At 38.9% G+C, this 12,852-nt stretch overlaps 1 protein-coding gene across 4 annotated transcripts in view; it reads right to left on the bottom strand.

Moving 5' to 3' along the window:
- Positions 1-12,852, bottom strand: part of cul5b (cullin 5b) — a 17,624-nt gene that overhangs the window by 4,123 nt on the left and 649 nt on the right. For 2 of the 4 annotated variants that reach the window (XM_035666981.1, XM_035666982.1), the window contains exons 2-14: positions 9,372-9,481; positions 9,188-9,287; positions 7,584-7,760; positions 7,287-7,428; positions 6,555-6,700; positions 5,158-5,238; positions 3,934-4,072; positions 3,257-3,387; positions 2,550-2,657; positions 2,391-2,455; positions 2,160-2,292; positions 1,329-1,460; positions 300-423 (exon numbers count right to left, since the gene is read on the bottom strand). In XM_035666981.1, coding sequence (XP_035522874.1) covers positions 300-423; positions 1,329-1,460; positions 2,160-2,292; positions 2,391-2,455; positions 2,550-2,657; positions 3,257-3,387; positions 3,934-4,072; positions 5,158-5,238; positions 6,555-6,700; positions 7,287-7,428; positions 7,584-7,760; positions 9,188-9,287; positions 9,372-9,481 — 1,588 coding nt within the window. The remainder of the gene's footprint in view (positions 1-299; positions 424-1,328; positions 1,461-2,159; positions 2,293-2,390; positions 2,456-2,549; positions 2,658-3,256; positions 3,388-3,933; positions 4,073-5,157; positions 5,239-6,554; positions 6,701-7,286; positions 7,429-7,583; positions 7,761-9,187; positions 9,288-9,371; positions 9,482-12,852) is intronic. The other 2 variants (XM_035666983.1, XM_035666985.1) reach the window with 1 other exon arrangement.

Raw genomic sequence — 12,852 nt, 5'->3', positions numbered from 1 at the left:
ATATTATATTACATTTCTGCCAACACTATTTTAAATTCTGGGCAGAGCAGCTGTTTCCCGCTGCTTCCAGTCTTTACGTTAAGATAATCGCCTTCTTTTCTCATCAAACTCACGGCAAGGAAGCAAATGTTTTACTATTTCTTTAAGGAATAACAGAAGCTTTAAAGTTCTGCCATGTTTTGTCACTGAATCAATGACAATTCTGGTAAATAATGAATCATTTGAGTCATTTTACTAAGTAAAAATACCGAATACTAATAGCAGCCTGCACTGTGTAAATGACTGTGTGAGAGTCTCACCTGGTAAAGCAAGCTTGTTGTGTTTGTGCATTTCTTTGAAGTGTTGGTTGAGGTCCTCTGACACCTTGATGTCTTGAAACATCCTCGCCAGCTTGTTGACGTAGTCAGCCGGCATCCCTACTTCCTGTTAGGATACATCAGACGTCACAGAGTTTACAGGGGATGAAAAACTACCAGTAGTTCCACTTTTATTCTTTTGGCTATTACAGGTAATGTCTCTGTTCAGATTGGTAGAAAAGGGGTTCCTGCTTTTGTTAAGAAGTCATTTTCCAGGAGTTTTTCTTCACAACACTGCCACACGCAGGCAACCGTAGTAACTACGATTTTATTTCAAACTGACTTATTTGACTACTGACTGAATTTAAACTTTTAAATGTTTTATCTTGTGACAGAATTCAGTGATTGTACAACCATAAGTTGTTATAATGAACACTGTGTAGCCAAGTCATAACTTTTTAATCAACACAGAAAATATTTCAACATTTAATAACCAAGATTTGATTGAAATTTATTATTAGAAAGAATCTAACTCTAAAAACAGGTTACTTTATATACATTTTACAATTAAAATAAAGTCACCTTAACAGGTTAAACATGAGTGATAGCTTAATTTCCTCGATTATTCATTTATTTAAACTTTTAATCATGCAAAGAATAACAAATACAGATTAAATGTAATAAGAAGAATCTCAAGAATACACCATCTACCTTTATATCTGTTTATAGTAAAACAAAAACAGAGTGCATTAACTACAGTTTTGGGGTCATAGGTCAAATATTTGGTGATTTTAAGGCCATGAGAATGACTTGGGGAATAAATATTTAAGCACATGACTGCTGTTCTACCTGTACTGCATTTTGCTGGGAAGTCAAAAAACCTTTCAAGGTGTATTAACTACAGATTAGACAACACAGATTATTTCCAGGATATTTGGTAATTTTAACCAATTTCCAGGTTTTCCAGGACATGTGGAAACCCTGAGAAAGTAAATTAAAATGTTCTTCACTCTCAGACAGCCACCAACTTACCCTGAGCCACTCCACCATGTTCTCCTCTATCTCACTGTCTGCAGAGATGTCCAGGATGAGCCGCCGGGTCAGGTGGGCTTTGTGGTAGCGCATGAACACGTCTTTGTTCTGGACATATTTCAGCACCAACAGCTGTGGAGAAAACAGAGCACACAGATGATAAACTGAAGCCCACGTTAAAGAGCAAAGTTAGTGCTGCACCTACACGAACCCCACGCAGCCCGTTCACCCGAGATCTACCTCTTTACTCTGGTTTCACTTTGAACTCTGCAACAGAAATAGTCCACCAGTGCCTCCACTGGTGTTTTTGCTTACTGTGACGTCATTTCTTTGAGCATCTTTAAATGTGTACAACTTCAGCTAAAAGGCATTTAAAAAATAAAAAGGTATTGAAATTGAGTCATAAATTTAACAAATACAAATATTTGACCTGTTTTTTTTCATCAGATTCTATTAAATAAAAACAAGAAAAATAGGGATTCAAAAGATTTATAAAGAAACATGAAACATGAAGTTATTTGAGCTGTGTACATTTTTTTTAGTTATTGCTCATTTTTACTTAATGTTTAAGCCGCTCTTGCACCAAATCAGCAGGTGCCACTGTGCATCGCCACCACGATTTGCACCAAACATAACGTAAAGTGAAAGGGTTAAAATAATAAAAAGTGACTCAAAGTTCCAAACACAAACCAAACAAGGATCACCTACAATTAAAATAATTTTAATTAATTAAAAACTTGCAGCAGATGTTGAAAGGTGAAGACTTATAAAACCTACGTTACCTGTTCCAACCACACAGCTAGTAAAGACAAAATAACAACAGAAACCTACCACTTCCTTGAGCTTGGCCTCAATCTCCTCAGAGGTGAGCTTCTTGCTCAGCGGGGTTTTCCTCAAGAGCATGTCGCAGTAGTTGGCCAGCAGCTCTGGACACTTGGACTCTGGTTGAGTTTTCAGACCCACCCTGTAAACACAGGTGAGAAACACCAGCGCGGTCAGACGTCACCGCCGTTATTTCGCACAAAGCAAACACTGACGTTCATTATAGGGAGCGTCTCTTACCCTTTCTGTTTCAAGGGAAGCTCTAATTTAAATATAGTGGCATCGTTCACAACAGCTTTATACGCCTGCAAAGAAGTTTGGAGAAACAGGAGCGTGATCAGTTTAAGAAAACATCCTCTGACAGGTGTTAATGGACACGTTCGTGACAGCCGAGCTCACTTTGTCTCTCGCCGTCAGGAAGCGCGGGTCGTCCTGAAACGCCTCTTTTACCAGTCGACTGAAGCGGTTAAACAAGGTGAGCAGCTGCTCCACATATTTCTCTGAGTCCTGCAACAAAGAGCAGAAGATGAAACCGATCAATGTGACGTTTCGGACCTCGGATGTGTTAGTTTGACAAAATAATCTTAGCTCCAGCTCCACTTGGTAGCTTTCAACTGCGTCTTCATTAGCTGATCTGAGAGCTAGTGAGGGCACCTTGAGATGAGATTATCTAGCATATGGTCTGGTCTGACAATATCAGTTTAGTCAAAAAAAGTCAGTTTACGTGTTTGTTATAAGGGATAAATCTGGTGAAAAGAAAAAAAAAAAAAAGGGATTCTGGTATAATAATTCTAATAATAAAGTCTGTTTGGATAACAAACATGAGTCTGAATATTAACATACATCCATATATTCAGATATATTAGAGAGTCAGCTGTGAGTGTGTGTGAGTAATATTTAGCAACCTAGCAGAGAAGTTTACTAAACCAAAAAAACCAAAAAAGCTAAAATCAACACGTAATGTCTCAGTGGTGAAATTACTGGTTAAACTACTACTAAAATATTCTCTCTAAGTTTAAGTTAAATAAACTGGACTCGTGCTTTAACATCGAGACTCATTAATCATTCATTTCCCGCCCTAATATCAGTGCGTTTGTGACACTCACGGATGTGATCGTCTCTGCCGAAGCCACCATATCAGCCAGGCCGGCGCTCATGATGTGCTCCTCCAGGTCCTTCAGCATGGGCTCGATGCCGCTGGGCACTTTGTCCATAAGAGAGAACATCAGATGCAACTCTGTGACGGACAGAAAAGCAACATTAGCACTTTAATTGAATGAACTTCTGATTCTGAGCTACAGGCGAGTCCACAGTAAACCAGCAGTCAGCGTAACTAAACCTATAAAAGACATTATTCTGTTCGTGTTCATTATTTCACACATTAAATTCAATGTAAATATATCAAATAATGAGGATAATCATTAGCTGAAGCTCTACAGAACTCAGAACCAGGCTGATCCGACAGATTCAATACTGAGCTTCTATTTGGCAGCTGCATTATGAAACTAGCAGAAGTTGGGCTACTTTAAAATCCATTACTGTGGAGACCCTTTATCCATTTGTTCAATCAAACTGCAGGAGCACAGACCTGAACACACACACACACACACGCACACACACACACAGATGTATTTAAAAATAATGATGGGTGGTTTATTCTCAGGCAGGTTCTGTCCTCGGTGTATCATCACACACACAGACACACACACAGACACACGGATGCTGTACGGGCGTTCAGATGTAGGACAAGAAGGTTTGGTCAGGGCTATTTCCTGGTGCAAACCTGAGCTGGCTGTGCCTTTGGTGGGAGCGGTCCTGCCGTACTCACTCTCTGTCTCATTTCGTTTGATCATGCCCGGACACTCGGCTAAGATGGTCTCCTTGAACGACGTTACCAGCGCATTGACGCAACACTCCATTAACTGGGCAGATAAACAGAGGGAGAACAACACAGTGGACATACGTTAGAGACATGTGCAGTTCATTAAAGCTGCAGTAGGTAACGGTTTGTTATGTTTGCTAGAAACTTGCACTATATCCTGACAGAAGGACATGAGACACATACTCTGATCAGAGCAGAGATATAGTTTATTGTTGAGTCTCGTTCTCAGGGCGTCAAATGTCAATGCTGGGAATGAAACTCAACAATCAACTGTCTTAAAACGTCCAATCCAAAGCCTTTTTCTATCTTTCTGAGCTCTGATTGGTTGTTTTCTTTCAGGTACAGCTGATTCTTACAAATGCCATCAGGAGCAGGACGAGACAGATTATCTGTTTCATATAACGTTGTCAGGATACAGTGAAAGTTTTAGAAAATACCTACTGCAGCTTTAAAGATTTAGAAAATATTGGAAATTGCGCTTCCTTGTTTGGTTTCAGAGAGATAAGAAGATTCATGTCTGATGTGTTTGATCTGTACACAAACAGAAATGTATAAACTATTTATGGTTAAAGGGGATTTATGTGCTCTAATGACGGACAACAGTTTTATCCATTCACCTCCTGCTATAGCGCAGATACAGTCGCTGAGCTCAGATCTCTCTGTACAGACATGCTGCTATCAAACCTGGCAACAGAAACTATTGTCGATTGTTCACCAGCACATAACTCCCTCCAACACCACAAATTATGGTTTGTGTACAGATTAAACGAGATACAATGAACTTAAATTTAATGTATCTGTCTTCTGATCTCACAGTCTGAAAGAAATACACATATTTTGTGATTTAAGTATGATACATTTTATAAAAAACACTTGGAAATATGTGTAAAATGGTGTGAAATAGGACACATCAATCGCTCAGATAAAAAATTTAAAGCTTGAAAAATAAATAAAATTAAAACAAAAAAAGAAAGAAATTCATATGAAAAATGTATAAAATGTCAAACTAAAACAATGGATTTGCACTTAGAAAACAGAGGACAAAATTGTGATTTCAAGGTCTATTTTTACTAACTTAACAAAATAAGATACACCAATAACAAACCACTCCTGTGTAACACTCACTGCTTGTACAGAGTTACAGTCCCGTCTCGTCTCCAGGTATCGGAGCGCACGTTTCTCCTCTTCCCTCAGCTTCGAATCAGCCTGGTGAAACATTTGATTACATTTACACAAACAAATACTTCACATACAACACAGAGTATTTATTTCTGTTGGGAAGCAGGAAAATTATGCGAGTAAAGAGGATTTTAACGTAAAACTTAGGACATATAAAACCTCTTAAAGCTTATCGGGCTGATCTAGCAGGAGGCCCATTGTCTCTTTTGGAATAAGGGTGTAATAAGTATGTAAAAGTAGTGACTTAAAGTGTATTTATAAGACACTACAGTGTTTGGACACAGAAATATTCAGTTTTTAGGGTTACTTGATGTTTTTACTGCAGGAAACTCTCTGGAGGAGTATTTAACTTGAATAAGATGTGACTGAGCATTTTCTGACCCATGCTGTGCTTCAACAGACACAATGCTTCAGTTTTTATGGTGTGAAGAAGACACGTCTGTTTTCTCTTTCCGATTCGCCGAGATCATCAAAACAGGGCACAGATTTCTGCTCCGTGTTGTGAACGGCAACTGTAGAACGGCAGCTATTATTTTTGTTATACAAGGAGGTTGTTTTCTTTCAGTGGGAGCAGAGAGCATGCTGGGAGTGGCAAATCCAAAGTGGCTGAGAGTGGAGTGATTACAGGGAGTGAGGGAGCAGAAATATCTGCCATCGCAGCAGCATTTCAAAGCTTTCATAGCATCAACTGAGTAGATGATTATTATTAAAAAAATGTATTTATGTCTCAACTTCATGGCACTGAGAAAAGAACATTAATCAACAAAGAACATGTAAGATATTCCATAATTCCTGGTATTATGTCTCTTAAGATTTCAGTTCAAGGTCCATGAATGATGAGATTAGCATTAGTCATTAGCTGTATTGTTATTTGTTATATCAACCACCCCACAAAAAACATTTTTTCACTTCATATTATTCTTTTTAAACATTATCTAAATACAGAGACAGATTTTTAATTAGTATTTTATCTAAATGTACGTACAGCTTTGAATTGTATATAAATGTAAGCTTTGAGGCAATTTTATGTATATTAATGCAATTACTATATGTACTGTATGTGGGGAACGGACCCCAGGAGGATCAGCTGATGGGGATCTTTTAATTAAACATCACAATCACGAGTAAATAGGCAATAATCAATGTTATAAACATCTTTAGGTTTTATTTATTAGGACTTAAATACTCAAAATTCTAAATAATATAAACAACCCACAACACAAACCAGTCAGAAAAAACTGAAAATCTCAGATGAACTTCTTTAACTTTCATGTGTTTTAATGTGGAGTCTGATCATTAAGAGTTTTTTAGCTCCTTTAAAAACGTCCCTGACTCATACTCACATATTTCATGTAGTTTTGGACCCCGTTTTGCTGGAGGTAGGCCGGCGCCTGTGTTCTGTAAAACCTCTCAGTCGAATCCATGTACGCCTTCTCAAAGTTGTCCCTGTAGATCTGCAGCTTGTCGTCGGGGTTGGAGCACAGGTTCACTGCTCACACAGACAAACACGTCACAAACAGAGATACGGAGACGGAAACATACAAGATTTAAGAGATGATTGATACAGTAAGTTGCTTAAAAGGTTCTCTGTGGAGTTTCCGACCACTAGCAGAGCCCGACTGATAGACCGCTCAGCTCATATTGGCACAATTAATTGGCCTCGTCTACGATAATGACGTTTAAAATGTGTGAAAATAACCCTCTGCTGTATATCAAGAGCTTCCTAACTAAACAGACACGCTGTTGGATGCTCTGTAATCAGGAGGATAATTAAATAATTCTGATCTCAATACCGATGAAAATAATGGTCATTGTCTTTTTGGACATCCTGCAGCTGTATTAAATATATTATGTCGAGAGCATTTGCAGCATGAAGAGTTTCATATTTCAAACTGTCTGAAATGGATTCATTAACAAAGCCGCAGAGCAGGGAGTTTGACAACGTAGGAAACTCTAATAAAGATAATTAAAATGTATTGCCCACAAAATAGTCTATAATGTCAATACACACTTAAACCAAGAACATAATACACAGATGTGCAGATACTGGAACAATAAGGCGACCCGTGTCTCACCGTAGGACTCTCGCACTCCGATGACGAGCTGGGAGTCGAACGCCTCTCCCAGCCTCTCAGCGTGGACCAGCTTCATGGCGCTGTCCTGTAGCCTGTTTTTAATGTTGGAGAAGATGGACTCGTTCCACGTGTCCAGCATGAGCTGATAGTCACCACAGCGAGGACGCAGACGGAGACACAATCAGAGTGCAGAGTTACTCACAATATAACCACAGTGTACATCCACAACAGGCTGATCTGTGACTGTTAAACTATCAACTATAATCGAAAAGTTGCCTGGCAGTTTTTCCCGCTCACCTTGCGGACAATGCTGTCCTCCACGTTGGACTTCTTGTTGCTTCCCTGCTTGCCCATGAGGGTGATCTCCAGCTGGCAGAAAGGCTTGGGCAAGATGTCACACTGTGTGAAGAACTTCCTCCACTCCACGATGTACGCCTTCAGCAACGCCGTGTCATCCTGGTGACTCAACACCCGCTTAGAAAGAGAGAAACACAAGACGAAGCTGGTTAATAATAATGATTAACATACAATATACAGGAAGAACAGTTCATGAAGGAGTGAATTACAAAAGCCAAGGTGGTAAACTAGCAGCAGCATCAGTTTGCTTTGTAAAAACAGGGCGTTAAAGATAAGATTCTTAAATTATTAGCAGTTACTGATGCTGCTTTTTGTTTTGTTCGTGTCAAGTTTTGGTGCAACGATCTGAGATTAATATTTCATCGAAGATCTTCGTAGAGCTGCGATTGTGTCGCCTGATATCAGACAGAATCCATTTCAATCTTCAGAGAATCAGTCAACCCAGCAGAGGTCATATGAGAGACAAAAACATCTGCATGGAAATCAGAGTGAATAATTTAAACTGAGCGAACAGATTCATAAACTGAGTCATTAATAAATCGAGTTTAGAGGAAACTTTGAAGTAAGGGTTTCAGAATAAAGGCGGGGCATTATATTCAATATGCATTTGTATGTATGTTTGTACAGACAAACCAACTAACACTGGTTGTAGATAGGAACTATTATACAACCGTAGTTTCTTCTTTGATTCCTGACGCGAGCAGTGGACCTATAGGCAATGTAATACAGCCGCTGTACAATTCCTTTCTGAATGTTCGAGACAAACAGGACTGTCACAGTGTCTACAAACAGTTCACAGTGGTTCAGGGCTCCCACTCTTCTTAAGATAGAATTAATACAGGATCTTTTTCAGGACTTACAGTCGTATAATTAACAGGTAGGCTTAGCAAGGACTTAAACTCCAGTTTTATGCCTCTGTTTTTTAATGATTAAGCGTCTCAGGTTCGTAACAACGCTGAAAATATCACTGCGAGTTTGTTCAAACACACGTCTGATGTGAACAGCTACACTAACTGACATGGCCGACAGGAAAAAGGAGTGTTTAAACTGTTTTTCCGCTACCAACTGTTACGACCCGGCTCAGAAGGGGAAGGGCGGTGGCCGTAACACCAACTGTCGAGTTTCAAACTAAATATGCACTCAGATTTATGTAGGCGATCTGAGTGAGGAGCTTAAATCAACATTTGTCAGTACAACACAGATTAGTTCCAGGATATTTGGTCATTTGAATCAATTTCCAGGTGTTTCAATGACTGGAAACTAGTCTCTAAATTTTCCAGGTTTTCCAAGAAGCGTGGGAACCAAATATTTCTTTCTTCTTGCAGTTTATTAATCTGTGTGAACAAATATCCACATCAAAGCTTTTTCTACCACATGAACCTCTGTAGAAATGCACCATAGAAGTGAAAAAGATTTGCCTCAATAGCCCAGAATGCAAAGTCTCAGAAATATCTGAGTTAAAGGCAGAAACATTATTGTTCACATCGTCAGACACCTTCCTGTTAGTGCTCAGACTAACATCCCATCATGCCATCAAGTCTTACTGCTTGTGCTTGTTTGATGAAGTCTAGGATGTCCTCTTTGAGGGCCTGGTGGATCTTAGCTGGACCTTTGTCGTCCCACAGGCACACAGCATGGACGTCACTGTGGAAACAAAGAGGAGGGACCACGTTGGAGGAGTTCTCTCTGTTAACGTACCTTGTTGTACCTGCACTGCGGCACACTTACGAGAACAGGTCGAACCACTGTTGTTTGGTGACGGACTCCTGCCGCAGCAGCTTCAGTACTATGGGACGCATCAGGTCCCATTTATCCTCAAATTGAAGGGAGCCTTTGTTCTGGAAACAGACAGGAAAGAGACATTAACAACAACAATTTATCTTGTTCTACACCATCTACCTAAACAGTCAGTGTCACTTAGAAAAAGTAGTGTTTTATATTGAGAACGCCACAATAAAATAATAATAATAAGGTAAGGTAAGCAGTTACCTTCGCTTCTGTGTACAGGATTTATAGTTTCTTTTATGTGTTTATTCTTTTGACTTTGGTTTAAGGCTTTATTAATCTATTGGTTCCTTATTTAATTTGTTACTTTGTTCTACAACAGAGTATCTTCTTTAATCAAAAATCAAACTAGGATCATTATAAATCAAAATCAATCATAACAGCCGACCATATTTCTTCCTTCGTTCTTCCAACTTCCAAAAAAATGTGATACAAGTTGAAATATTCTATCCCTCCTTTTGCGGGGGCCCTAAAATCCACTCAAGGACCCCTTTTGGTCCCCGAACCCCAGTCTGAAAACCAATAATGAATAAAACAGAACTTTTCCTCAGTAAAATGGTTGCTGTGAAGGATAAAACTTGACATCAGTGAGTGAAGAAACGTAAGAAACTGCAGATTGAGAGCCGACTGAATGAGGTTGGTGAGTATTAAAATGAATCGAAGGTTTTGGCCGTCACAGTCTCCGGCTCTTAATTAAAATGAGAACCTGTGGGAGACTCTGGAGTGACGCTCTCCACCACCTTCATCAAAACACCAAATGAAGACGAGTCCGTCCCTCCAGTGAGGCTCCACAGAGAATCTGAGCCGAGGACGACTGAAGATCTTCTCCTCGATATATCACTGTAATATAAACCAGTGGCTCCAAACTAGGGGGTCGCGAAAGGGTGTAAAATATGTTTCTTTCTGTGACAAAAACTAAATATATTGTTAAAATTCAGGGTACTATGTAAGATTGAACACACGCTGTAGTCACAGAGCCTTCACTCTCTGATAAACAGCCTCGTCCTGCTTTAGAAAAGACAAAACAACCACAGATTTAAGAGAACAAGGGCGAAGCATCAGAGAGAATATGAAGACTGAATCTGTCTCTTAAGCTCTCTGATGCAATATTGGCAGGAAGTAATCTACCAGCTCCCTCCCTGAATGAAGGGATGAGAATATGTGTTGTGTTAAAAAAGGTCATGCTAAAACTACGCCTAAAAGCAGGTTGCAAATTAAAGACCAGTGGGTTCCTAGTAGGGCTGCAGGATATGGTAAAAACATTATAATGTGATTATCTGGACAGATATTTGAGATATGACTCACGGTTACTGTGGAAATTATAATTTCTGCATCAAAAATTTCCGTTTTCACAAAAAAAGTACTAAAATCTTGACGATGTGACATCTGTTGGGGTCTGTAGTACCAAAGAAACACATATTCTTACATGTGGAGAATCAGATCTGTAGGCCAGAGCTTCTCTGCAGCGCTACAGTACTTCACTATAATAAGACACTGCACCTTACTGTGAAATGGGATTTAATGACCAGTTGAGAACCACTGCTGTAGACCTGTAATGTAGGTCCAAAACCAGTCATATAAAATCATGTTCTACCTCCAGATGTGAGCATTAAGCAGAGGGACATTACAGTCAGTTAGGGCGGTTATTAAAGAGACTGTCAGGAATTAATCAAGGTTGTTTTCCAGGTTGTTTTCCAGGACCTTTCCTTGACAATACAGGACAGCAGTTGCTCCCAAACGGTGGACATTTTTCCCAGCAGCTATTTTGACATGAAGCAGTCGGGAAAACAGAGTTGTTACCAATGATAATAATAGTATATAAGAGCAATAAAAAGAGTAGCAGAGCCTCTGCTGTGAAAAAGGTCCATTGCGTACAGTTTTCCTCTAACCGTAACATTAATTTGGCCAAATTTTCCAGGTTATTTGGCCATTTTAGTCCATTTGCAGGTGTTTTGATGGCTGGAAAATGAGTCTCTACATTTCCAGGAACCCTGACTAATACACTGGGGATGGCTAATAGTGCAAAGTAAGATTGCATGCATGTTGTGGGACTCCCTGTCAGCCCACACTGAACAAACAGTTCCCATCTTTCCTACAAACATCTTGTGCTTTGCCTTCAGTGTGGACTGTAACTACACACACTGAGCCGACTGAACGTTTGGTTCATCCTCGTCTTAAAGTGAGTTTATGACGGTGACGGATCTTTAATAAAGTGAATTAGATCATATAATAGCATTGTTTTTTTTACACATAATCCGAGATGAAGATGCAGGAAAATAGAAATATATTGCTTTATTTTAGAGATCTCTTATGAATCATGTTTTTAGGGGAGCTCATGTCTTATTAAGCTCTCATGTGCAATGATATCTGTCCTTGAGTAAGTAAGCAGACCTCTAATAAGTCTGCAACACATAAAGAAACCTGCACGTAAATATTCATTCAGCATCTTTTGCACTCTGTCTACTGTCCACAAATGTTATTGTTTAACTGTATATAGTACTTTATGTCTGTTCTGTCATTAAAGTATACGTCAGCAGGCGGTATCTTTACATTTGGTGATAAATAAACACATATAAGGACGTGTAGCAGTTCTAACAGTAAAACCAAGTCATTGCAGTGAGCAGAAGAGCTGTAAGCAAAAGAAACGTCGTCTTAAAATGTACTTTTACATAATCTGAGCGGCTGGGACGTTTCTGTAAAGTCATATTTTAGATACATTTCTGTAAAACCTGATCTCAGTGACACAGGTGACATCAAACCAACCCACTCCCTCTATGTAGTGAGAGAGGAGAGGAAGCGCCCGATCACTATTGGCCTTGTCAGAAAAAAACATGCTTACATTAATACACTTCCCTATGTATTCTAGTACTGTAGACAGGTTTACGCCCAATAACTGCATGTTAATGTAACGTTATCATACTTTATTGATCATGACGCCATCCTGTGGAGTTCAGATGGGGAGAACAACATAAAAACCTATGAATTAAGTTAAACTGAGTGAATTTCCTTACATATTTCCCAGTGTTTTATATTATTTTTGATATTTTATTGTCCTTTTTTTACCAAACATTTATCTTCTAGTAACATATAACAGGTTTTATAAAATAAAATGCCCTATATATGACGCAGAACACCAGATTCAGTCTCTTATTGGTCAGAAAAACATAAAAACCTATGAATTAAGTTAAACCGAGTGAATTTCCTTACATATTTCCCAGTGTTTTATATTATTTTATCTTATATTTGATATTTTAACCATTCCTCACATCACTGAAATCACATCCTACGTCTCTTTTTTTGCCAAACAATCCTCAGATATATCTTCTAGTAACATATTAAAGGTTTTATAAAAACAAATGCCTTATATATGACACCAGATTCAGTCTCTTATGTCTCTTAACATATAAAAACCTCCCCTTTCTCT

The sequence above is a fragment of the Morone saxatilis genome, unplaced genomic scaffold (assembly GCF_004916995.1).
Source record: "Morone saxatilis isolate NCDOM2014 unplaced genomic scaffold, NCSU_SB_2.0 Contig20, whole genome shotgun sequence".
In the NCBI taxonomy this organism is placed as follows: domain Eukaryota; kingdom Metazoa; phylum Chordata; class Actinopteri; family Moronidae; genus Morone; species Morone saxatilis.
Note: the sequence above shows the minus strand (reverse complement) of the source record. Positions and strands in the feature narration are given on the sequence as shown.